This window comes from Numida meleagris, chromosome 1 (genome assembly GCF_002078875.1).
Source record: "Numida meleagris isolate 19003 breed g44 Domestic line chromosome 1, NumMel1.0, whole genome shotgun sequence".
Lineage (NCBI taxonomy): Eukaryota > Metazoa > Chordata > Aves > Galliformes > Numididae > Numida > Numida meleagris.
Genome location: NC_034409.1, coordinates 82,532,127 through 82,558,539, shown reverse-complemented (window position 1 = coordinate 82,558,539; position 26,413 = coordinate 82,532,127). Strand labels below are relative to the sequence as shown.

Here is a 26,413-nt window from a genome sequence, read left to right as displayed (position 1 = left end):
ATTGCCAGTACTTTTAAGATTATACATGCAAGTCCTACAGATAGTTTGGAGTTGCAGTAAGTTCTGTCTTGACACAGGCCTAGGCAGGATGAGATTGGGAAGGAGCTTACACCATCCAGATGTTGCCTAATGGGACAAAATTGAAGTCCTTTTCAGTCATCAGTAGGACTGCATCGCTTCCCGCTCGGTTGCGTATTGTGTGCCCTTGCGTATGCGTTACAAATGCACTGTAAAATACCCTTTTTTTAAGTGCCTCAGCAGGCCAAGTCTGCATTTCAAGGTATGCTCACAGATATGAGGACTTATTGTTGTGCTGAATCGAGACTGTTTCAGAGAAGGAGTTCATTCGGACAGGAAGGGAAAACAGTGCTTAGACCTTGGGGGATGAGGGCTGCTTTGGGATAACAACATCACATCTAGTTATCATGGAGATTGCCTCCATGTTGGGCTGAGATAACTTTGTTCTCTGTTGCAGTGGGCAGTAAAAGCTGTCAAAATGATGGTACCCAACTCCTAGTCACCTGAAACTGAACTTCACCTGCACCTTTGTGCCTCTCAGTACTAATAATGTATGCCACTTCAATCACAGCTTTTCTCCTTTAGTTTGAAAGTGTCAGAATATCCATAATGTTTTACTAGTCTTTATACAGTATAAGTGTTCTTCTACTGAACGTTTTTTAAAAAACACCTTTTTTTTTTTTTTAAAATGCAATATTTATGTGGCGATTTTCCCCAAGGACAGATTGCTTTTTAACTAATTGGCTCAATAACCATCTACCTATCCCTCACCTTGTGTCAAAGAAGAAGTTGTTCTTGGAATACTTCAATTTGAATTGTCAAACCTTTTTTCTTATTTGATCAGCCCCATGACAGTTCTGTTTCATTGAAAGACTTCTTTGGATTCTTTGGATGTTGGTGGCCGTATGACGACTGGGACCACCTGAGCTTCATGTTCTTTCTGCCTTGTGGGATGATGCTGGAATGATTTGTTTAGATACTGTAATTGTGGCTTTCAGGCCAGCTTCTGTGATCAGCACAGCTGTAGGGACAAGAAAAATTCAAGTAAATGCATTGACATTAAGATTAATTAATCTGATTCACTGCAAATTTAGTCCAATTTTAAATGACAAAAGTATGAAAATAAGTCTGATTTCAATTGTACTGTTTTCCCAGACCTTCCTGTCTGCCCCACTCATTATTACTTCTAAAGAAGGGGAATCTAAAATGACATTTAAAAAAAAAAAAAAAGATTTCCGCCCAACACACTTGGCATTTTACTTAGAATCAAATATTTTTCAGTCTGCTGGCTTTAAAGCTGGGGGCCTGAGAAATACTTTTTCCTCAGATTAAGTGATACAGATCAGTACTGTTTAATTGACCAATACATAAAAACATAACCTGCAAACCAGCCTGAAGTTATTCCATCATAGCATGCCCAAACTGAATGAACCATGCTCTGCTACAGAGTAATGTCAAGGACATATTTTCCTGCAACACGCTTGAAACTAGAAAGAGAGTGTAGCAAATACAAAACCTATTTCTGCAACATCCTTGATGTTTTGTTAAAAATTGAAAGCACAGGTCCTATTTAAAGTTTAATTTAAATATAAGGCAATTTTAGAGCAGTCAGAGGAGGAAGGAAGTCAAGAGTGGAAAAAGGGGGAGGAATGAAGTTTGTAAAAATAAATTACATACAAGCTTTGTTTTCCTATATGCAATTCTGGATTAGTGTTGATATATAACACTGGTGGGAGCATAAGGGGGAATGAAGGAATTTCTGTAGCAGTTCAGACCTGTGGGCTCTTGTAGCCCAGAATACATCTCTGTCTGTGGAAAGTGCCAGATACTTCAAATAAAAATTGAAGGAGTCTCCCTTGCGGTTGCAGTTCCCATCCGATTTCTAGGGTAGAGATAAGTTTAACTGGAAGAAATGAACTTTTCCTATAGTGCCTTCTTTCACTGGAGGTCTTCTGGATGCCAAAGAAATGTCTGATCTCACTAAGCTTCCATGTTTAAGAAAAAAAAATATCCCAAACTAATAGAAAGTATTCTCTCAGGTGTCTTTGGGTACATAAGCAAAGTAATATTTTTTTGTTCCAAGTTTTCTTTTCTTTTTAATTACATGTTCATTGTTCCTATATTGAGAAGTTGCAAGAGCTATACCTCCTTTTTTTTCCTCAAAAAAACCCTTCTGTTTATCCTCTCTTCTTGTGAAAAAGTTGCTATACCTTCTTCCATTCTTGTTAGCTTCCCGTATCTTTATTTTGGTGCTAGAATGGCTCAAACCACAAGTCACCTTTTCCAAATTCAAAGATTCTTTTCTGTTCCTTTTTTGTTTGTAACTTTCCTTTATTTGGAAGCGTTTTGAGGAGTTCTTCCTAGTAGAATTTCACTTCTCCAATCAGTTAAGCTTAGTCCTTAAAAGAATGACTTATTTATATTTGTGGTCACTGCAACTCCTGTATTCATCACTTTGTACTAGGGGAATGGCATTGTGGAATTTGAAAGTGTCAACGATGACAAGACACCACAGCAAACACAAACTGTATGTGCTAGCTAGTGTGAACAAAATTGCATTCACATCAACGCATGTATTGTTACCGGCTATATCATTAAAGCTTTGTCTGCTTTTAAAATAGTGGAATAAAGGACAAAGCAAGTATGGATTCTTTGTGTAGATAGTTGTTAATGAGGATATTTAAAGGGAACCTATTATCCAAATATCTGAGTGCCTCTTTATGTGCATGTGTATACATTTGTCTACATGCTTGTGTGTTATTGCATGTGTATGTATACATTCAGTATACCTATTGATGCCCTGAGGTGTAGATACGTATATTAAACTTGTAAGTAATTAAAAATCCTTGCACTGAGTCAATTTAAATATTGTGATCATTATCATAAATGAGGAAGTCTATTCATGGCAGGGGGTGTTAAGTGTAAATGTTTTTTCTATTTCAGCATGGTTCAAAGTAAAATCATATATAAATAGCTAATGACTGGGAAGCCTGTTGGTGTGTGCCATAGTGCTGATGGATAGCTAAAGAGAGAAAAAGGTGAAGAGCTTTGGAATTTGTGTTTATCTATATCGAGAGCATTACACAATCATTTAGACTTTGATGACCTTGTGGTTCCATAATGTCTGCCCATCACAGGAAAGCAGATGCAAGGGATTGCTGTGCTGAGTGGCATTGCCCTTTCAGCAGTGTGTTACAGGAGTGCCTGCCCACTCATTTGCATGAGAGAGATGAAAGTCAATATTGTATTAATCAATTAGGTTCTGCCTTTGCATCAACTGATTATTAAGGAAGGATTTGTCCTCTCTTCTTTTTGGGCATAGAAGAATCTCCTGGGTAGCTTGACAACTCAAAGCTTGATGCCTGGGCAAGCAGTGCTGCTGATGTGGGTGTGCTTGAAATCTGTGAGCTGGATACCTCTACTTTTGTTTACATAGAGTTATGATTTATTTCGTGGATAACCTCACTAACTTCAAGGTAACTATCTGTATAGGGAGATGCACTGCTTAATGTGAGCAAGGGTGGCAGGGTCTGGCCTGTGGGACTTGCTTGTCTAGAATAAACCCTCCTGTCATACAGGAGCTGACGCAGTGTCACAAAGTATCACAGCTTGAAGCTAGCTACCACCTCAACTGGGACGTGAGTGACTGCCAATGAAACAGACAAAAAATCCTACTGTTGTAGGAAGTAAAATATTCAGGTACTGCAGAAGGATGCACAAACTGGAACTGCTTTTGCAGATGTTTATTGAGTTTGGGGCTGGACGTTGGTTTCCTCTTCTTTTGTTTCTAGCTGAAAGTGAAGGAGGACATTGCATCACAAAGTGCAGCCCGTAACTCAGATGGGCAGTGAACAGGTGGTACATTGTTTGTCAGGCTATTTCATAGCATGGAAACCATTTGTCCAGTTTTAGATTGCTATTACCGGCAGTGTATCTTTTAGTTATGAGAAAGAGAAGAGGTTATTTAAAACTTGGGCTGCCCCTGTTTGCCTTTCAGAACATGCCAAGTGGGTTTTAAAAAGGAATGCCTAAAGATCCCAGACATTTTTCCATGAATTATTTAATGCTACTCTCATTTATTTCCAGTGTGAAGTGAATAGGTTAAGAAATAGCTTGCTCAGCAATTCAGTTCAATAAGGCATGCATGGATATATTTAAAATGGTGTTTGAGGCCCAAGTGGGGATGAGCAAGGACAAAGAGGGGGACTAGTTCTGATCTCCTGGGTGTTCTTCATGTTTATTGCCTATATACAGCCTGCTTGGATGTAGTGCAGCCAGGACTTCAGGGCTGCGGAGCTGGTATGTGTAAAAGGTGGCATCTCTCAGGCATCTCTCAAGTCATGTCAGAAGAGACAGAGGTATTATAAATGAAAGTCTCCAATGGGCTCTCACACTCAGAAACTGTTCTACCAAAATACAGCTGAAAAGAAATTTGCTGGGGAAAGCGTGCTATAGAAGGAAACAAGCCCTTGATCAAGCAGAGTGGTAACACTAAGAGACCAAGACTCATCTTAAGCTTTCAAGGGTATGAAGGATGATACAATTTTTGAGCTTCTTCTGACAAAATATCATACTTGAGACTTCAAAGTCACAAAAGATGTAAGTGCTCAGTGACTTTGGAGAGGGATGACAGTGGGGAAGGAGCTGTTGTGGTGCAGAGAGATGTGTGGTAGAGAAACATCAGGCTCCTTGTGGGGAGAGAAAGTAAAAGCCACAGATGTTTGAGCTCTACCATAAGAATGAAATTTGTCTCCTAAGTCTTCAAGTTTATATCTTCACATGCTCACTTGCTGCCCTGTGTACAGGACTAGATACATTTATGGGGCATTAATAAGAAATGTATAATAATTTATATTAAACTAAATCCACATCACCATTGATAAAATTGAATTAAAAAAAAAAAAAGCAAGAAAAAGAAAAAATAGAAGTGGGCTTTGGAATACTTTCTTCTTTTGACTTCTAGTGGCTAATAAACTTTCCCAGATAATCGTATTCCTTCAGCTGATTTCTGATGGACACTCTTGGAACAGTAACAGCCATATTGCAGCAAAAGTGGCAGTGGTACTACTGGATAGAGGTAGTCATTCTTCTTGCTGGTGATCTAAATGGCAGCTCACTAAATGAGTCAATCTGACTCTGTTCATTTTCTCATAGGACAGGACTTAGCAGCTACTTAAGGGACACCTTGATGTTACAGCTAATTTGTGGCAGGGGCTGACATGAGGGACTTCCCTGCTGTTCCTCTCCCACCAGCAGCTTGCCTCACATGGGATCTTGTACTTCTGTGGTCATAGTCTGTTCACATTTTTTTTCTCTGATGCTACTCTCTTTCTAAACCTATTGCAGTTCGCCAAGAATCTAGTCTGTATCAAATGAGATCTCATGACAAATGACATTCAACCTGCTAAAATATTCACTGATTTTTCTTTGATTGCTAGCTTTAAATTCTCAAACTTTTAAAAAAAAACTCTTAAAAGCTGTCATAACTCCATTTTAGGATGCTGACTGTGACTCAAGCTTTTCAAAGTGTGTTAAGGAATGGAAGTTGTGAGACAGTATTTTCCAGGCAGAATTATGTACAGAGTTTGTTACCACTGTGGATTTTAGAAGCTATGGCAATGTGCTTACAGAAAATGTTCATGTATATTTTTATTCAGTAGAAGATTATGCAAATCTTATAATTTTTCCTTGTAAGGGCAGTGTCAGTGAGGCATTCTGGACTTCCAGATGGAGCTCGGGGTATTTTCTGTGTTATTTGCGTGTGTGCGTACTGGTGAGAGGTGTTTTATTCTTCCTCCATCTGCAAGACTTGTCTTTGTAGGAGATGACTTATTCCAAAAGGAGTATCAGCAAATTTTACAGGAATTATGTATTCTTTACAGTGACTCTATGGTCCATGGAGCCATTTGCCTTTGGTAGCAGAACTGTTGCTTGTTTGTTTGTTGCAATTTGTTGTGATAGGTCTGTAACTATATATTATGTGTACAGTGCTCTGGATCCAAGATCATAATTAACTTGTTCAGAAATAACACAGAGAGGTGTCATGCAGTTTGAGGTGTTGGAGCTCACCAGAGACATCTTCTTTTGGTGTTCACTGCTTAACTTAATTCACATGGTTTATGGATAGATTAGACATTTCTTCCTGTGATGCTGCAGATGGCACTGACTGTGCTGCATGCCAGAAAGAGACAGAAATATCTCCTGCAAGATCAAGCGTTGTGAAGAGGAAGCAAAAACTGGGACTTCTCCTAAAATACATTTCAAATACTAGTTTTCTAAAATGATAAAAATTTCCATTACAGCTGCACTTATTGCTCATCTTGAGGTTATATGATTTTGACAAGATTGCAGTTGAAGATCTTACTCCTGTTTTTGAATGCAAAAACAGATGAGTGAAAAACAGAAATGAAAGCTCTGGGTTTTTTCCTCCTCAGATGCTTCAGATGATGAAGCAATTGAGAAACCAAGTGATGAGACAGCAACACATCAAGATGCAGATTCCAAACCTGCTGTGACAAAGAAAAGGAAGCAGGTATGTAAGTTTAGCAGTTGTGTAGAGCATAGAGATGATGTTGCCTAGTGAAATGTAATCCCCATTGCCTCACTATAAAGGGATGGTTTTCTTCACTTTTTGTCTTATCTATTCATGTAATAGGAGTTTTATATACATTTTTAATTATTTTTGCAGTATTTGGAAGTGGTCTCCAGTGCGTTTTGATAATAGCTCTTGTTTGATGCCACGCTTGTCTCCAACAAAGTGACTGTCTAGTGATAAATGCCTGAGAGGTGCTACCATGTCCTTCTCCCTCATCTTTTCCCTTTCCCTGCGCACAGAAAGTCCTGAAAGCTGTGTCTTTAATGTTGTTTAGCATTACATAGAATGTACCCAGGAAATGGCAGCAAGGTCTTTGGCAGTCAGCATCACTTTAGCAGGAAAGAATCATCTAGACCTCAGCTGATTTCAAGGAGTCTCTTGTTTGAAAGTTACTTTCTTCTGCCTTCTTTATATCATTCAGGAGAATGGCTGTCAAGTTGCTAAAATGACATTGGAGGCTATCTCTCCTTGAGAGTATGGCTATTAATTTAGACCCTATGCCAGTAGTAAATTCACTGTGTGATGCCTAGCCAAGAGCCCAGGTGAAAATCCTTTGTAAAGATGTTCTTTTTTTAGTAACAGAGAAGTGTAAGCAATACAGTAGTACTTACCATGCTCTTGGTGTCTTTCCAAGGAGACCAAAGGTGAAGTGAGTCAAATGTCTCAACTGGTTCCACATTTTGATTAGGAAAGAGAAAACTAAGTACCAGGAGAAAGCTGTATTGCCTTTGTACATGCCCTACCTGAGCATCAAATGCAAGGAATTCAACTCAGTGAGGATGCCTATGGAGCTGTTTTTTATCACCACTACATTCACTTATGCATTTAGAACAAAGTTAAAAAGATTTTTTTTTCAAGGAGTTGCTTTTCCCATTCTGTGAGAACATTAGAAAGGATGTCTGACACAGATTACCCTGCTGAGGAGGACTTGGACTGCTCAGCTGCAGTAGGCCACCTGCCACATCTCTTTCAGTAATATAAAGAACATCAGTCTGTATTTTGGAACATGCTAAGTTGATATTTAACAATGAAACTCCTGGAGGCAATGGTTTGTGGGAACTCAGTTGCGTGTGATGTTGCATATCTTTTAGAGCAAAACTCTTGCAAAGCTGAGCCTGCTAGCTTTCTCTAAAGACAGCTTTCTCTCTAAAGAAAGCTAGTAGTTTTGTAGTTATAGTGCATGTTACAGTCTATTCTACTCGCTCATTTCTGCCTTATTCACAGGCTGGAAGCTATTCTGCAGTGGTCTTGGCATGTTAAAGCCAGTCAGGAGACAACCAAGCAGAATTATGAACATTTATGTTTCCAGTCTGCAGACTGTCCACAGAGTTGCAATGAGATGAATAATTTGTCTCCAATCTGAATGGAGCATTGATGTGTTTACTTTGTCACGCACTCCAAAAGTCAGAGTACATGGCTGACCTAGAATGTAAACTTTCACACACACAAGAATGTTTTCACTTTACATTTGAATTTCCAGTAACTTGGCAATGTGTAAAGAAAAAAGTTGTGTTAGAAATATAATACAGGAAATATTTTATGTTCTGTCTATGATTAACAAACAAGGAATTCATGACATTTTAGTTCATAAATCAACAGTCTCAGCATAAATTTCCTGTTTTCTGCATTTTAAGAACTTCCATATAAAAATAGCATAAAAACACAGAGCGCAGGGGAGCCATGTCAAAAATCAGCAGGTTGTCTGCTTTGTGTCTTGCATAGGAAAAACATGTAAATGACTTTTTCCTAAGGGTGCCATGCAAACAACTATTGCATGAGTATGTAGGCAACTAATATTTGGTTAAGGGTCAGAAGTTCAGTTAGATCAGATCCTAAATATTTTAGACTACAGATCATCAAAGACATGTAGATTTACAGCCATTTACCACCATGAAGTTTATTTTTCTCTTACAGCATTATTTTTAATGTCTGAATAGGACTCGCTAACATCATGCCATGCCTAAATACCTATGTATGCTGCTGTAAAGAAGGGATTTTTGAGTCCTAACATAATCTTCTGAGGAAGCAAGGCTTTCCCTGCAAGCCTGCTGTGTGCTTCAGTTGCAGCTGAAGGAGAGGGCTATACAATGCCTTCAGAGAAAAAGCCATGGCATTCGATGATGCTTTTAAGCATTTGAATAAAGGGTTTCCAGTGAGAAAATTTTGTTTCTCTTAGAGATGATTTTTCAGCTCTGTTACTTTTATTCTTTCCTTATGCATATACTGGTTGGGAGCATGCATGGTGTTTTGGAGACTTATATAAAACAATTCACACAGTATGTGAAGGGAGAAATGGGCTCAAAGTGAACGAGGCTTTTTCTTTATACTGAAAAGGTCATGAATAATGATGATGTTATCTAGGATAAGGAACCATCATATTCTGTGGGAAGAAAGAGATTCAGGTTGGCCGTTTTTTAGCTTTTTGGTTTCTTGGTTGTAACTCATGACTAAATCAGTCCAAAGGCTTGTTCTCTGCATAAAATCTAATGTCAAACGTGAAATTTATGATAATAACACCTGGCAAGTGGTCTTCAAGCGTCTGTGGACAGCTGGAATATGTAAGGGTGCATCAGGAACTGAAGGCAGAAGGTAGCTCTGTTTCAGTCTTAATGTCTGGGAATGCAAACAGCAGGGCTAGGAACGAAAAAATGTATGGTGGGTGTTCTTCTTATAAGCACTTGAATCTGAGACAGGACAGAGCTTTTTAAAAAAATATATAAATAAAACACAAAACTTGCATTAACCCTGGAACGCTTTTCCTAGATGAAGTGAGTTTGTGCTTGCTGTCAGTTCTTTGATTTCTAGAAAAATAATATCTGATTATTCTTGACAAAACCACGGGGACAAATCTTTACTCATTACGGCAAGGTATGGTCCCTGTCACAAGTTCTCATTTGATCCAGGCTGTGTTATATTCCAGCCCTAGCTGTCGAGTGCTTTGCTGGCTCTGTTTAGTCCCCAGCCACATCTGCTGCAGTAGTTCCTCAGTATCATTTCAAGCCTCAGACAGTTCCAGAGCTGCTTTTATGCATAACTACTGCTTTAGCAAGTGCAGTGCCTGCATCACATGGCACGGAAAACAGGAGCAATCAATAGGTCATTTGTTTGTGAGGAGGCTGATGGTTCCCTGTTTGCTATATTTGAATTATCAGGGGAAGTGGGAAAGATAGGAAAGTGGGTATGGAGAGGCACAGACATGCTGGCCAGGCTCGCGTAGGATGAGTGGTCATGAAGGGCCCTTCTGCTGTGATAGCAGAACAGGAAGCACTCAGAGGGGCTCAGCTGTTCTGAGCCTCTGTTAATTTTTCTCTGGCCCTGCTGAAGGTGCCCTAACATGGGAATGAAGGAGCGAGCAGCTTCTCTGGCTTTCAGCCAGACTCTTTCCTGTTCATTCTCTTCCTCCACACACACCTGAGGGAGCATGGCTGGACCCTGAGTTTTTAATGTTCCTTGTGATGAGACTTCTCCACTGTTTCTCACAGGAGCAGATTTTTCCAGATGAATATATACTAGTATCAGGGATTTCTTTCTTGAAGTTCATTTTCCCCTTGCGCTTTGCCGAGTCACCTATTAAGTTTTAAAGCTTTTGTATGCAGACTCATTTGTGTTTCCAGGAACTGAACATCCCTCAGAAAAAAAAAGAGAATTGCTATGCTTATAAACCCGTGCCTTACTCCCTCTGGTTTGTCTTTCAGACAAGTCCGAACCTTGGCTTATATGAACAGGGACTCTTACAAGCAGATCACTTCAGCCTGCTTGCTGAAGCACAGAAGTGGGTTAATAATTGCAACATGTGTTGGATGAAGATCATTCTGAAATGCAACATGTATTTTTCTTATGCATATTTGACCCTGCCTGCTATGAGGAGGCAAAGAAAGAAAGGAGCAGAACAAATCTGAAACATGTTTTCCTAAATTTTGCATTACAAATGTCAGAGGAAATTCAGAGCATTGATATTTTCCATCTATTATCGCGCAATTCCATGGTTATCTTGCACCATCTGGATGCTCGCATTAGGCTGGTTGTTTTAAAGTGTTACTGGCAAAATTTAGAAAATTGATCATGTACAATAATAGAGATTAAGAGTATATAGTTGAAATGTTTTCTTCTTGTTTTCCTTCTTTTTCTTTTAATTTATCAAAACCTGCTTTTTACCATTTTCTGGAAGTGTGACTACAACCTGTGTGTTTCAGCGTTCTGTTCTTTTATTCTTCTCTTGGTTACAACAACATAAATCTCAATTCCAAAATTACTCCAGATATAGGGCACTGTAAGATATTGACCCTTTCTACAGGTAGGGAGGTTTTGTTTTGTTTGTTTGTTTTTTTTTTTCTTTTTCCCTTGTCTAGCATTGTATTTCCTGTATTTTCTCTTCCACCCTGTGGTAATGTTTTTTTCCCAGGTGATCAGATGTCTAATACTGAATCTTTCTTTTTCACTTACTTTTAATATGTGTTTTGCAGCCTACGGAGTGTTTTCTAAGTCAGCCTGAAGAAGCACCAGAGAGTACTCTAAAAGCAAAGAAGCGGAAGAAGGTATGAATGCCCTGGTGTGTACCTGGGGACTAGGCAGTGGGTGTGCCTGCTGTTGTTAAGATTCCAAATTGGGTCAACCTTGTTACTGTGTGAAGCTACATAGTGTTGCAGCCTTTTTTAGAGAAGAACAGGAAATCCCACTCTTATGGCTTCACTCAAATTATCCGTTCATTAGCTGAACTGCAGCGTTGTGCCCACGCTCCTCTCGAGGGCTGTGCGTTATTTACACCCAGCTTGCAGGTGTGGCACACCAGGAAAATGAAAGTATCGAAGAAAGATGGCAATTCAGTTTCTGTAGAATCCGCCGTGTTTCAGCTGTGTGAACAGGCTCCAGCATCCTTTGCACCAAGAACTGCCCTTGTTCCTTCTTCTTGTGGCATAAGTTTATAAATAAATACTCTGGACTGACCCTCTGGCCATGCTGCATCCTCAACAACAAACACAGTCTGCTGTCTAGATGGAAATAATATGGCACTAGGCAAGTTAACTGTTTTTTGGGACGGCCCATATAAGCCCTTGGCTCCCTCACAAGGCAAAGGTGGCTTTTTTAATGTTATGTCAGGCCTAGATAGGCCTGGGTAGAGTTAATGGGTAGAGTTAAATTTAGCTTTAAAAGCAGCTCTGGCAGAAGTGGCCATGGAGCTTGATCCACTTCTGCTGAATGAAAGCATCCCACAGCAGAGAGTGGTGAACCAGCCCTAGGAAAAAGACCCCATTCCTAGAAAAACAACAAGCATTTGGTAACACCTTTAGTTTTGTTGAGGTTAGGCCCCTGAAATGATGTACACACTCTGTTAGCAGGTTCATCAGGAAGTATTTATTGGATTGATCCATTGCTTCCAAGCAAAATCCTCTCACCAAACAGGAGGAGGGGAGGGGAGAACAAAAAAAAAAAAGCCACACAAAAAACACCTTTGCTTTTAAGCATCTGGAACAGATTGGAAGAAAAATAGTAAAACTCCCTGCATTTGGACCATTTCCCCATAGCTCTCCTCAAAGGAAGAGAGTTTGTTCAGGTGTCCTTACTCTTACGGGCTTTCTCATTAGTATCAGGCTTCTCCTCTCAAGAGTCCCATAATTTTCTTGGAGGAATCAAGTGGCCCAGTGAATGACATAATGGTCCTGAGGAATGACAGCTTACACTGAGTTACCAAATGAAATGAGCCCAACACTTCTGTGTTGTTGTCTGCTAAACCAGTGATTCCCAAATGCAGATCACTGAAGAAGCTGGAGCTGGAGAAGAGCATATCTCCTTAGGGCCCTGCCTTTTATGTTTCCTAGGAATAACAAAGAAGGAGTTCATTTGTGGACCTCATGCTAAAGCTTTGTGTTCTGTAGGTGGCCTGTGGCCATGCTTGGGAAAGGCAATTGTTGCAAGGCAGAGAAATGTTCTTTGTCAGTGTCAAATGGCGGTGAAGCTTGGGAAGAAATGCTGCTGCAGATTCAGATACTACAGAATCCAACCAGCTGGAAGTCCACTGGAGAGTCTTCCAGTGACTTCAGAGGGCTTTGGGCCATGCCAAAGGTAGACCGAGAGAAACATATAAGCACTGCAGTTATCCACCACCCCACTGCAGCTGCCAAAAGTGGTTCCAGGCCCACTTTGTCTCTCTGCAGGATCACTTTTCCTCACAGACACATACCTTATTGCTCTGTTGTAACTATGCTGTCCTTCTGCTCTTCGTTTCCAGGCTTACACTGCCACACGTCTTTATGACAGCAAGCTCAGTTTAGCTTGTGCAGCTGAGAAACCTCAAGCTGCCCTTCCTCAAATGACTTATTTCTCAGTGAGAATAAGAAAGGCTTCAGATCCACACTGTTCTCTCCAGAATGACTCTATCCTTGAAAATCTGTTGTATTCTTAAATGCTGGCAGATCATTCAGATAATGGGAATCCTGGGCTGTTCTCCCTCCATCATCCATTTAATTATGTGAAAAAAATATGATAACAGTTTCTTTTCAGTGAAAATTCAAACCTGTTACTTTCTAACATTCCTAAGGCATAAAACTCAATCATTATGATCTCTTCTCCAAGCTAAAAAAAATATTCGGTTTGAAAAACTAGGCGTTTTTGGAAGAGCAAAACAGCTGCTGAACTCTTTCTGCTTGACTTGTGATTTGGTGAGCTTTAAACTCATTTTTATCACAGGTTCTGTGATAATGTATATTGTGAATCTAGCTAATCATCTTCTCTTCCCAAAGAGATGGATAGTTACCCTGTTTAACTTAAAGCTGTCTTACAGAGTCATTTGATTCCTGTAATTAATGCTTTAAAAACAATAAATTAAAACAAATGATGAGAAAACTCTCAATTTTTGAACTGCTACAACAGCAAAACCCACAAAAGTGCCTTTCAGTTATGTTTTTGTTACAGCAGCATTTTAGGTGAGTGAACAAGGCTTTCTGTCTCCAGGGTCACAGACCATTGTGTCAAAGTATCTGAGCTTGATTCTGAAGTCTGCATTACCACTAGAGACAATGGGAATCTTGTCCTGTTTAAAAGACCTTTTTCTAGTCAAACTTTTGTTAATGCAGTTCACTGCATAAAGTTGTGGAGGAATGTTTATTTACAATGTTGTTATCTATCCTAAGAGCAGATATGGTAGGAATAACATACCATTACTTGTTTTTTAGAAGAAAATTTCTGATATTCTGGAAAAATCTCCTCCAAAACCTGGTGTCCCTGAGGATCTACAGAATCTGCTTAGTCAACATTTTGGTACGAAACGTTCAGTGATTGAAATAGAGGAATTAAAACTCTCAGGTAACTTGTCCTATATTAAATACGTACAATGGTTTGTTTTTTTTATGACACTGGTGAGTTCTTTTTCTGTAGAAAAAAGGACAGGCCTTGTAAGTTGTAATCTTTTATTGAAATATTTGCTTATATTGTTTATTACTTTGCTGCTAAGTAGAGATTTCTTTGAAACAAATATTAGGATTTCTTCATGTATTGGATATGAAAAAGGAAAAAACATGTAAAGAATGTGTCCTTTTATTATAGAGTATTAATTTTAGGAGCTCTCTTTTCTAATAGAAATTATGTGATTCCTAATTAATAAGTTCCATGATGCTGGCTGAGAAAGACAGTGAAAATATATTTAATTTCTGGGATTATCTGTATCTACCTAGATGTGTAATAGGAAGAGGAGTAGACAAAGAAATAACAAAACGTGATTCTGGCATGGTTATGAAATATTGAACACAATGGATTTTCAGGGAGTGGCATGAAAAGAGATGATAGTTTTGGTCCAAGTCTAAAATGATCGTGTTTTAACCATGACTAAGACCCTCTTGGTTTCCTTTATTCTGTCTTCAGTTCAAAGCCAATGACAGAAAAGGCAAAGCAGGAGAGAGCAGGGGTAGCTTCTCAAGTCTGTCAGTTTGAGATTGTATTAGAGATTAAGGCAACGTTCTCTGCCTCTTACTCTAGAGATAAAGAGGCACTGTCATTTTCTAGGCACCATTCCATTATTTGTTGAGAGTGCATATGAGGAACAAACTGTCTGGTAACAAATCTGCATATATTAATAGTTCTTGAACTGTAGGTGAACTATCCCTAAACTAGCACCTTTCTAGCCCAGCAGTGCTTTCTCTCTTTTAATGTTTAAGCTTGGCTTTCTGAATAAATGCGCTTCTCTTTAGTATCCATGAATCTAAGTTGACCATTCCTTATTTCTTTGGGCCAGGTTCAGCTTTTTTATTGAATCAAGAAAACCTGAAAAAGTCCCATATAGATTGCTTTGAAAAGCTTAAGTTAAATATTTCTAGGCATGTAGAGATTTAGCAAATAATAAATTGCTTTGGTTTCTTTCCTATTGAAAGAGGTGTTTAGGTTAGTGAAGTGATCCATTTCCACATGGCTCTTGGATTGGGATGGGGTTTTTAATCTTTCTTTTTGTGCTGGGAGTTGGAGGCTCAGAAGCCAAGGAGTTCACTAAACTTCTACAGCTGTCAAGTCATTCACGTCAAAGCGCTGAGCAAATAAGCAACTACTTAGAGTTGTGTGTTCTTGTTAACTGACACAGTGCAGAAGGTCGGGTTTGTAGTCAGCATGATCTCTTGCTGCATGCTGAAGCTATGTGGATTTATTTTTCCCGCTTTCTGAAACTTTTATTTAAAGTTCTGAGTACTTGATTTTGGTGGAGTGTTGGTGAAAAGTCAGTAACTGAAGCTCACACACTTTACAGAACGCCCACTGAATTGTTTAGACAATAATGAGACTCAGTGTATTCAGAACAGCAAAACAACAGCTAAGGTATTTTGCCCACTGGGGAAAAGGACTATGGTGGGTGATTAGAGTTCTCTTCTTACCACTAAATATTTATGGTACTTTACCAGTCTCTGCCTTTCCCCGCCAGCACCATGAGCATCTTTTAAACATAATTTAAAAATTAAATCAGTTGTTGATGCTTCAGTTGTACACATTCAACCCCCTTTGGAGCTGAAGTCCCAATAAATGTCAATCTCCGGTTTTAGTAGAAAGGATTGTGGCAAAATAGAAGTTTTTGGCAAGACAACACCTATTAAATGAAAGATATAGTGATGGAGAGTGGCTATTGTCAAGAAACTATACAAGCAGGACTTTTCCCAGGCTCCAGCTACAAGCCAAGTTTGTCACACTGTCTGTTCTGGTAGAAACCATGGACTGACAGTGCCAGCATTAGCACAAGGTGCCATCCATGTGAACGTAAACAGCATGTGTAGGGAAACCTTTAATTATGGCCTCAAGTTGCGCCAGGGGAGATTTAGGCTGGACATTAGGAAATACTACTTTTCTGAAAGAGTGGTCAGGCGCTGGAATGGGCTGCCCAGGGAGGTGGTGGAGTCACCGTCACTGGAGGTGTTCAAGAAACATTTAGATATAGCGTTGAGAGACATGGTTTAGTGGGGTTATTGGTGGTAGGTGGATGGTTGGACTAGGTGATCTTGTAGGTCTTTTCCAACCTAGCTAATTCTATGATTCTATGTAGTTGAAATATATCAGCAAACATCTCATTCCAGAGGGAGGCACACTGAGGCACAGTGCTTCATGCAAAATGGCAGCAAATATGTGGGTCCCTGAAGACAGCTGTTAGTGCTGTGAGGGGGAGTATTGTTCCATTAGGCAAAAGACCTTTAACAACTATGGCAAGTTTTCAGGCCATCTAATTTGAATCAACGTTTTAAGAACCTCCTTTTTCTATGTAGGCACTAGAGAAAAGGACCTTCTTGACTACATTAGTTAGGACATTGTCTTTGTTGCCTCTATAACAGACCTTAAAGGCAAATAGCACGTCTTCCACCGTCCTTTTCAGATTTACTTCCTAGTAACATAGGTAAAATATAGGCAGTCAGTGGGAAATGAAAATGGATGTCAAAATTCAGTATAGGTGTTACTGTTACGGCTAGTATCCCTAAGTAAATTGCCACAATATGCAAAGCCAGAAAGTAAAGCCAGCTCATTGACAGGTGAGTGACCAGTATCTCATTTATTGGTAGGTTCTTGCATTTACACATTTGGCTAAAACCTTTGCTTGATTGTGGTAAAAATACATGGAAACTTGTTATAAAGCACGTGATCACCCTTGGGCAGCCCTGTATTCAGAGTTTCATGGTAGTATAAAATGGAGGAATTGTAAATGGATGGTGAGGTGTTACCCTCATTGACTTAGTCAATTTAAAGCCTCAGTTACATGAGGTGTTCTTGAGTCTTTCTTCACAAAAAGTAATTTATTGATAATGGATTTTAACACTCACATGATTTCATCAATGTAACTAATGACAGTGTTGCAAACATGTAAGCTCCTTTTTTTTCATTAAAAATGCATCAACAAAAGTGTTTCCTCCATTATGTTTACAGATTCTTGCTTTTTGCCATCCAATGATCTCACCCACAGTTTTTCTTCATACCTGAAGGAAAGTAAGTTGAAATGTTGGTCTGGATGAGATGCAAGTTGTATGAAAAACATTGTTTTTGTGATATTACTACAGCTTTTATCTGCACTCTCAAATATTTTTATGAAACATTAATAATTACCAGGGTTGTGAAGGTTTTTTTTATTTGATTGCTTGATTGTTTTGTGAGAGGGGTATTTCTTATTTTGTTTTGTTGTGTTTTTTTAACCTATTTTGAACCTAGATGTTTTAGAGTTTTTTCAAACTGCTTGCAATTAATTGTCATAAGTTGTTTATTGTGGCTTCGTGAGTAGGTATGCATTATTTTACAGTAATAGTCTTGCCACTGACATGAACCAAGAGAATTTTTGTTCTCTTTTACCTATTTGTATGGAGCTCTTGGTCTGGTAAATGTTTCCATTGGTTTTACCTGGTACAAGTTACCACATGTGACAAATGAAGACAGTGGGATTGTCACCTTATCAAACATTTATTTTTAATGCCATCTAATTTGTTCAGCGTTATAATGTATCTGTATCTTATTTATTTTGGGCATTTTATCTTCCAGTTTCTCAGCCATGACTAAATGTAAAAGTGTTGCCAGAGATCCAGACCTCGAAGGAGTCAGCATGTGTGTTCTTGTTGCTGGCTACCATTCATCATGTAGTCTTGTAATTTAAAATCGTGGCACGTATATAAGTAGTACTTTCTCTGAGTGTGTATGTGGGCTTTTTCATTGCAGTCTGTCCGAAGTGGGCAAAATTCCGTAAAAACCATGAGGAGAAGAAGTCGGTGGTGATGCTGGTTATCTGCAGTTCTGCCCTTCGTTCCTTGGAACTCATGAAGTATGTTGATAGCAAACGTTATGCTGAGGTTGGCTGTCAGTCAGAGGTTTTGTCTTGGAACCACAGACATAAAGGCAAAACTGGGACACTGTCCTCTGCTAGCCAACAAATTTACTGACTGAAACTGATGCAATATCCCTTACTGCTTTAAACTGTGGGAGTGCGGTGTTTTTAGACTAAAGTAACACTTAGTAGTTGAGTTGCATGGAAGCACTATTTCTGTTGAAAAACAAAATTTAAGTGTAACCAAATTGTTGGGAACATGCAACGTGTTATACGTGGGAACAAAGTAAACCCATAAAGCATCCTAATCGGCAGCAGAAGTCATGACTGTGGGGCCATGATGCTGATAGCACCAAAAGCGATGAAACAAAGCATTGCACGGCCTCAAGTGACAATGTATGTCTGGCCTGAGAGCCTCCGTATCTGTGTCCATGTTCTCAGCTGTCTCAGGCAAAGTGTTATCTTCTTTTTCTTCTCCCTCCTCCTCTGTGTCATTCCAAAAAACTTGATGAATTAATGTATACCTTGGAGATTTCATGGTTATCAACTGCATCTTGACCCTGCTTCCTAAGATTATTTTTCTGTATAACATATAAGCAAGAGTTGGGTAGTTTATGCCACACTTAAAAGCACAGACATCGCAGATGTGCCAGTAGTGCTTAGCTCCTGTATGCAGATATTGCCATCTGAGACTTAAGTGGTTTATCTGTTTACTTGTATATAAGCCTTTAGCCTTGTGCAAGAGAAATTTGAAAATTTAACTCACCACAAAAAGCATGCAGAGAAAGTGTCCTAAATGACAGTCCATAAGTACTGAATATATAGTCTCCTGCTTGACTATGACATGGAGTTCTTAGTTTGTACTCAAATGGAGTGTCAAACGACTAAGTCGGGTTTTCAGACAAATGAGTTCTGGTCCTCTGGAATTTGGACAATCTGAGAAGGAAAACATGTGGCAGGCTAGGTTTTGCCAGAAGTTATGCTGCAGGAAGATTTTTACATTCATCCATACACAGCTCTTTCCTTTCCTGCATGCATGTGTTCATTGATGCCTATATGTCAGTAACAGAGCATTTCTTTAATTATAATTTGATGATTAGTCAGTTTTGAACCATGGGCTGTGAAAGCACAGGCTGTAACTATTCAACAGTATCTGAGAAGCTATCTAAGCAATATTGCCCCCTACTGATATCTGCTGTTGTATTTGTCCAGTTGTTTATCACTGCAAGTAGAAAAGGGAGAACATGCATAGTGTTCAGAGTACTAGCATGGGTCACTGGGGAACTGTGCATCTCAAGTATGTTGAGAAATGCTGGCTAGTTTTGTTTTCCTCCTGTGTGGTCTTAATCTCAGCCCTGATACTTGCATTTCCTTCTTTTTTTTTTTTTTTTAAATTATTTCTAGGTCAATGACAGCATTTAAAGGTGACTGTAGAGTTCTGAAATTGTTTGCAAAGCACATAAAGGTAAGAAACTATCTAGTGTCATACCGTGTTTTTAATACATTTAACAATAGTGCCTTTCATTTTAGCATTTCTTTCTATAGGTTTTGATTCTTTGAGGAATCTGGCCAAATAGCATCTCCAGTAATTCTGGCAAAATCCTGTTCGGAGTATAAATGTTCATGCATTTGCTATGCATTAAAGATATTCCACGTTACAGTGAGATGCTCATTCAAATGTACTTTACCTCCTTAAATCAAAGGTTCACACATTTGTAGAAGCACCCACATTTGCATATGCTGCTGAGATTGCCTAGTTATCCAGTATTCATACGTGCTGGAGAGCACAAATTGTGGGAATATGGGAAGTAATAATTGGAAATTTAGCCTTTGATATAAATACTGTCAAACACAAATGTCACTTTATTTCACTCTTTCCAGTGTCATCATCTTGAGGGAGTTTTGAACTAACTCAAATTTGTCAATTTTCCAAATATTTACAGAGAATTTGTTTAAATACTGAAGAAAACCTACTGTTCTCACTTCCAGAAATAGTTGGTGCAATTGCAGGTACTCAAAGCCGAAAATGTTCTAGAGATGTGTGATGCCCAGCTGACTGTTATGCTCTCCCCAGATAGATCAGCTTGACAGCTTGATAGATGACTAGCATTTGTTACTTGATAGTCATCTAGAAAGATACACTACATAATCTTGAATTTATTTCCAGCCTGGGAATGCTCTTTGAGAAGAAATTTGAAACAATTGTGGTTTCACTGTGGTTTGTCTTTCTTCAAATCAGATAAAAGAACAGATGAATATGTTGGAGAAAGGTGTGTTCCACATTGGAGTTGGAACTCCTGGGAGAATAAAAGCACTGGTGGAGCAAGGTAGGAGAAAAAGGAGGATTTTGTCAACAGGTATCCTACACTTGATCTCACAGGAAGTGAGACTTTGCTTTTGAAGGGCTTAGGTTGGTGTGAGTCCATGGATTTAGGTACTAAGCTCTGGAGTTTTACTTTTCCTCTTCTACTGTGTCAGTCAGAATGAGGTCAACATTATAACAGTTGATTTTGTGAACACTTTAAGCTGGAATAAATCAGTGTTACAAGAGAGAGGCAAAGTTGTACCTTCCCCCACAATCAGTACCCACTTATTCCCCCCATCCTGTCTCTTGTTCTAGCATAAGGGTATGTTTGGCAGCTCTGTGACGTGATCCCAATTAGAACTGATCCCAATTAAAACAAAACCAGCATGCACACAAAATCAGGTAATGAGCAGGCTAAGGTGGGGGACTTCCTCCTTTGGCAGGAATACTGATTTATGCTGACTTGAAAATGATTGCAAAACCATGGTGTAAGATTTAAAGTTCCAGGAAACCAAACACTGCAAGTAAATCAAAAGGAAATAATGGCAGAAGTCATTGTATCATATGTCACTCTGAGCTCAGCACAAATTTTTGTATGGGGTGGAGAAGATCTGCCTGCTGATTTTAGTTATGATTTGCGTATGATAAAATGAAATACATAAATATTCTTTTCTCTTTCTAGTTTTACTTAATCAATAGCTACTACGTACACAAATTAAAACCAACAAAAATGACAAGATAAGGCAATTCTTTCCATTCCTCTTTCTAAGCACTGCGTTTCCCCAGCTATGGTTTCTTGGTTAGGGACTACCTGTAGATTTGAACTCTACAGCTCCTTCCGAAAGGGTACAGGAATAGCACATTTTTTTGCTTTCTGTATCCTTCACCAACATTAAATTGTTACTGTTCAACACATCAGCATATTAACATGTAGTATCAGCTTATGGCAGGGACACAAGGTGTCTAATCCTTTTTAGACAGCTTAGTGATGCAGTGCCAGGTCACTAAAGAATGGAGAGAAGTAAAAAATGATATGAAAAATTGTGGACGTCATGTAGAAGACCAGGGAAAAATAGGGGAACTATTGGAGGGCAGGTTCAGAATGGACCACCTTCTTTCACCAGAATTTGTTTGGAGAATAAAGGAATCCTTCTGCAGCACTGCTGTCCTTACTCACATTCACATAGCACTCAGTCCTGTAAATTCCTAAACACCATCAATTCACATTAATAAGATTTTTCAGGCTGAGGTCCTTGTAACTTACTAGCTCCTCATAAGCCGTGGAAATTCAACTCTTGTGGTTTCATCAAGAGGAAGCTTGAGGAATTATGTGCTGGCAGGATGTTAGCTCCTGACAAGCCTGGCAACAGTAGTTGTTCTGCTTTTGTGTTTGTCTTCCAAAAAGGCATAGGATTATGTGGTTAAGGGAGTTTGCAGTGTCACTGCATTAGTTTTCCAAGCACAAATGTACAGTTCAAAGGTTAGTTTCCTTGGGAACAGACAGCAAAAGATGTAAAACACAAAAATAATTTTGATAAGCACATGTTATATTGTCTTTTTTAGATGGCCTATGTTTGAACTCCACAAAATATATTATTCTGGATTGGAACTGGAGAGATCAGAAACTAAGGAGAATGATGGATATCCCTGAGGTATTGTAGGAGCACCTGTATATATAATATTCTGTGTATTCAGTGCTTTTGATTCGAGTGCCTTGGTCAGTAAGGATTTATTTCTGTAAAGCCAACTTAGCAGTCTAGGAATGCAAAAACAAGTCAATGTTTTACTTGCAAGTCTCCACTCTTGGATCTCAGAATTACTTCTTGAGGAAGCTGGTTTCTTTTGTTGTTGTTGTTGCAGGTCACAGCTGTGACTAATGCAGCTGTGCTGTGAATTTCTGCTGTTTATGCTAGATAGTTGTTCTGCCTGTTCCTGGGAAATTTTCTCAGTAAGAGGACTTCATGCAAAAAAGTTTCCTCAAAAACTAAGTACAGCCTTGGACGGCTGCATTGGTCTCTGAGAGTAAAATAACTTTGTGTGAGTAGATCTACAGTTAGTGCTCTCTTTTTTTCTTTTTTGGAAAGAGGTAGGTTATAAACTATGTAGAGCCATCCATCATTAGTAGACTCTTTTTAAGATAGCTCCCTATGTTTTTTAATTCTGTAATCCAACTTTCACATTAATTGCTATGACAAGATACACTTAGCATATGCTGTGGGCCATCAGGTGGTATCTATTCAGCAGAAAGAGGTGGATTCCTCTAATAGTCCTTGATAGAAAGCTCCCATTTCACTGCACATTTTTTGCAGACTGGTACACGTGTTCTAGACGGGGAACAGACTTCCTTACATGTAGTAGATAGGAAGCTCTTTCCCAAGTGAAAGAAATTGTCAGTCATTACTCCTTCTCTGCACCTGCCTATATCTTTGAATGTGCTGTATTTTATAGTGCCACACACACGCAAAGATGCAACTTGCTAATAATCTTGGATAAAGCACCCTGCAAAAAATACACTGCAGAAATGAAGCAGGTTAAAAAACAGCTTTCCTTATTGAGGTGAGGAAGCTCCCTCTTGTGGTAAATGCTTGAGAACCTTTTGTACAGTGCTAGCACTTACCTGTAAGTTTTTTAAAGACCAGAGAACCTGAATTCACAGACATATTAGCCCAAAATAGTAGCATAAGTGCTGGTGGCACTGGGACAGATTTTTGCAAGTCAGCTCAGATAAATATACGCACAGTAGACTACAGGTGATCCATCGGAAAAAAAAAAAAAAGAAGAAGAAAAAAAGAAGATTATATTGTTAACATTTGATCTGGGAGTATTGCAAATCTAAACCATCTTTTCCAGCTCTCTGTAGGTAGTATCACAGCATTTTGACACGTCTGCCTAGGAATACAGGTCCAAATTTTGACGTTAGCTCTATTTTGTTAAGGGAAAATGACCTTCAATGAAATTAAGTCAGTGGTCAGGCTTAGTTTCAGATAAAACCAAGAAAGAAAGAATATTACACTTTCATATACGGTGTTAATCTAAAGGTAGATCCTTTATATATGGTTAGAGAATAGTGAATGTGATTACAGCAAAGTCTTCAGACCTGCGCTTGACTCTGATAAAACACGGATTTTTGACATGTTGGGCGATGTAAATGGAGCATCTTACAGCTTTTTTTTTTTTTTACTGCTGGAGACAGCAGGTAGATTCCTGAAAGTCATTTTTAAGAAATATCAGTAATAAAAGATATCCAGATAATGTTTTTGAAATAGGACATCTTAATGCAGTAGAAGACAATGGTATGTTTAGCAGCTTGCAAACTTGAAATACAGAATACAGTCTTAGTAAGCAGTGAATCTTACTCTTATCTTTACAAAAATTGTCAAATACATGCTAATAATATTCATATGTTTTCTGAGAGAAGAGATTAATTTTAGTGCCACCAGCATGAGAATTGGCAGTTAGATGCACTATTTTTCTTCATCCTAAATTAGTTGTGGAGGCAAAATTGTGCCCTTAGATTTGGAAATAAGGCATAGTGACACAATTCCATTGCAAACCTCACTTTGTCAATAATTTCTTTGTATGTTGAAGGTGTTACAGTGCTGAATTTCCTTGTAGTTATACTAGTCTGTGTAATAAAATATGCAGAAAACAAGAATAGGTGGAAGAATACGTAGTTCTTGGCCACTCATAGGGAAAATCCACTGCTTCATTTCAAAGGTGCAAACTACTTGCTGTTCCTGTGCTCATCTCATATTCAGTGGAGAATAATGTACACAGTGGTATAGTCTGAAATACGTATGTAGAAATACATGAATCCTTCCACTTGACAGCCCTGTATCCCATCATATTCACAGAATGGATGAGCTGTGCTCTTTCAATTGCCTTTACATTTCATTCATTAGTGGTGTTGGATTTTTTTTTCCATTTTTCTGTCCCTCATTGCATTCATCGTAAGCAGTGGAGGGAAGGAAGTAACCTCACAAAGAAACCAGAGGTGGAATGAATGAGTATATCAGGCTCTGTTTTTATGAGTTTGAATTACACTAAAATCTAAAGGTTTAAATAAAAATTGATTGTGTAATTTCAAATCTGACCAAAGGACAAACTTTCCTCTTTTGAAGTACTCTGTATAGAGATTGATGACAATACAGACCTGTCTCAACTCTTCAAATTACTTGTTTGTAAGATTCAAGTAAAATTTTTCAAATATTTTGCTAAACAGTTTATTATTTCATTCTAGAAGCAATGTAAGCACTGAGCAAGGTTCAGGTTTTATTAAAGCAGAAGGGTTTCTAAGAAATATAGACTAGTTAGACTTTCTTCCATCAGACATTCTTATGCATAGAAGGATATAAACCTGAGGAAAAGCTCAGAAATAAGTTATTCATGAGCAGGAAGAGTGGAGCTATAAGGAAATTCCAGGCTTACCATGTTAAGAGAATCTTCTGTTCCTGCTGAAGGATGTCATCAGTTTCTACCCTTGTTTACATTTGATCTTTTGATAAGCAGTAAGGTACAGTCATATCCGTGTTATAAACCAAAGTACTTTGCATGTGGCTTAGTTACCCCTGGCCTTCATGCTCACTTTCATTCAGGTGTCTCAGCCACAGGCAGTGTGTGGCTGCTACAGTGCAGTACTACCCTTGAACTCACTGATAATGGTCGATATACTGTAAAGTCCTACAGAAATCTTGCAGCCCAGAGTGGACCTCTTCTATGGCAAGTTTAATAAACTCTTTGCCAATTACTCTGTAGTTATGTTAGATGGGACTTCAGGAGCTGTAGTTGTTCCTTAGGACTGCAGACCAAATGTTGGAGGGGAGGCCTCATGGCGGCTGCAGCTCCTCACAGGAAGCGGAGGGGCAGCGCTGAGCTCTGCTCTCTGCTGACAGCAGCAGGGCCCGAGGAAACGGCATGGAGCTGTGTCAGGGGAGGAGCAGCTGGGGGTTAGCGACAGGTTCTGCACCAGAGGGCAGGGGGGCCCTGGAACAGGCTGCCCGGGGCAGTGGGCACGGCCCGGAGCTGTCGGAGTTCTGGAAGCGTTTGGACACCGCTCTCAGACACAGGGTTTGGATTTGGAGTGGTCCTACGTGGAGGTAGGAGTTGGACTTAGTGATCCTTCTGGGTACCTTCCAACACAAAATATTCTGTGATTCTAGGAAAATGGAAACATTGTAGAGCTAAGGGCCTTGTGTGGGAGCTTCTCCTTTAATTTCTAGTTCTACAGTAAGATACCTGAGTAAATAAATAAAATCATGGTGTTTAGCTAAAGCATTATCAGTAACCTTTGATGCTTTATTTGAATTTTGTTTTCCTCAGATAAAGAAAGAAACAATTGACCTACTGGAGATGAGTATTATAAAGCTGTGCAGAGAGGGATCTGTGAAGCTGGGACTCTTTTAATAGTTTTACCCACAAGGAAGTATTTTACGGGTGGATTTTGCTTCTATCCTGTCTGCGAGTGGTCAACGATGAGTAAATTAAGAATTTTGATTTTTCAGAGATCAATTGATACAGAAAGAATGTGCTGTGTAACTTTGTTCTGTGGTTCCTTTTAATAATAAAAACAGAAGTTTTATTTGTTTTTTTTTATTTGTAGTCTTTTATTGTACCAGCAATGCAACATTGAACTTAAATGTATATTGCCTTCGCCCAGAGGATTTACTGTTACATGTCACTTTTAAGAGCAAAAGTGGGTGTGAAAGTCTTTGTACAACTCAGTTCTCAGTTACCTCTTTCTCTCAAAAGAGTGCTAAGCAAGTTCTTGCATTAAAGGATCTTCGAAAATATATGCATTTCATTAATTTGACAAAAAAGGTATTTTTCTCTCATCTATTCTACAGCTGGCCAAATCCTATTTTTTGCTATTACATGATAAATTATGTTTAAAATATCTGTTTAGTAAACTGAGAGTTTATTGTGGTTAAACTGTTGAAGTGTTCAAAGAATATTCTACTTTTTGTCCAATGAAGTTGAAAGGAAATTGTCTATGGGTGATTCTTCTGTCACTGTGAATAGAAGGATACTTTTTTTTTTTTTTTTTTTTTCATGGAAAGAGAAGATGAATAGAGGTGGGCAAATCGTCAGCATCTTGGAAAGTCATTGATCCAAATCAGACATTTTTAGAATTAAGTACCCTATTGTGCTAAGCAATACAAAGCATTTTACGACTTTACATTGCTTCTTGATCAATAGCAATGAATGTAGGTTAAGAAGGTTTATTTGGTTTTCCAAA

The 26,413-nt window shown here is 38.8% G+C and overlaps 1 protein-coding gene across 4 annotated transcripts in view; it reads left to right on the top strand.

The window, feature by feature from the left end:
- The window catches only part of CMSS1 (cms1 ribosomal small subunit homolog (yeast)), a 230,312-nt gene extending 204,543 nt beyond the window's left edge, over positions 1-25,769 (top strand). For 3 of the 4 annotated variants that reach the window (XM_021399911.1, XM_021399925.1, XM_021399904.1), the window contains exons 2-10: positions 6,453-6,550; positions 11,077-11,148; positions 13,783-13,912; positions 16,991-17,050; positions 17,768-17,870; positions 19,278-19,338; positions 20,113-20,200; positions 21,742-21,830; positions 25,498-25,769. In XM_021399911.1, the coding sequence (XP_021255586.1) occupies positions 6,453-6,550; positions 11,077-11,148; positions 13,783-13,912; positions 16,991-17,050; positions 17,768-17,870; positions 19,278-19,338; positions 20,113-20,200; positions 21,742-21,830; positions 25,498-25,581 (785 nt within the window). In that variant the 3' untranslated portion in view covers positions 25,582-25,769. The remainder of the gene's footprint in view (positions 1-6,452; positions 6,551-11,076; positions 11,149-13,782; positions 13,913-16,990; positions 17,051-17,767; positions 17,871-19,277; positions 19,339-20,112; positions 20,201-21,741; positions 21,831-25,497) is intronic. The other variant, XM_021399918.1, reaches the window with a different exon arrangement.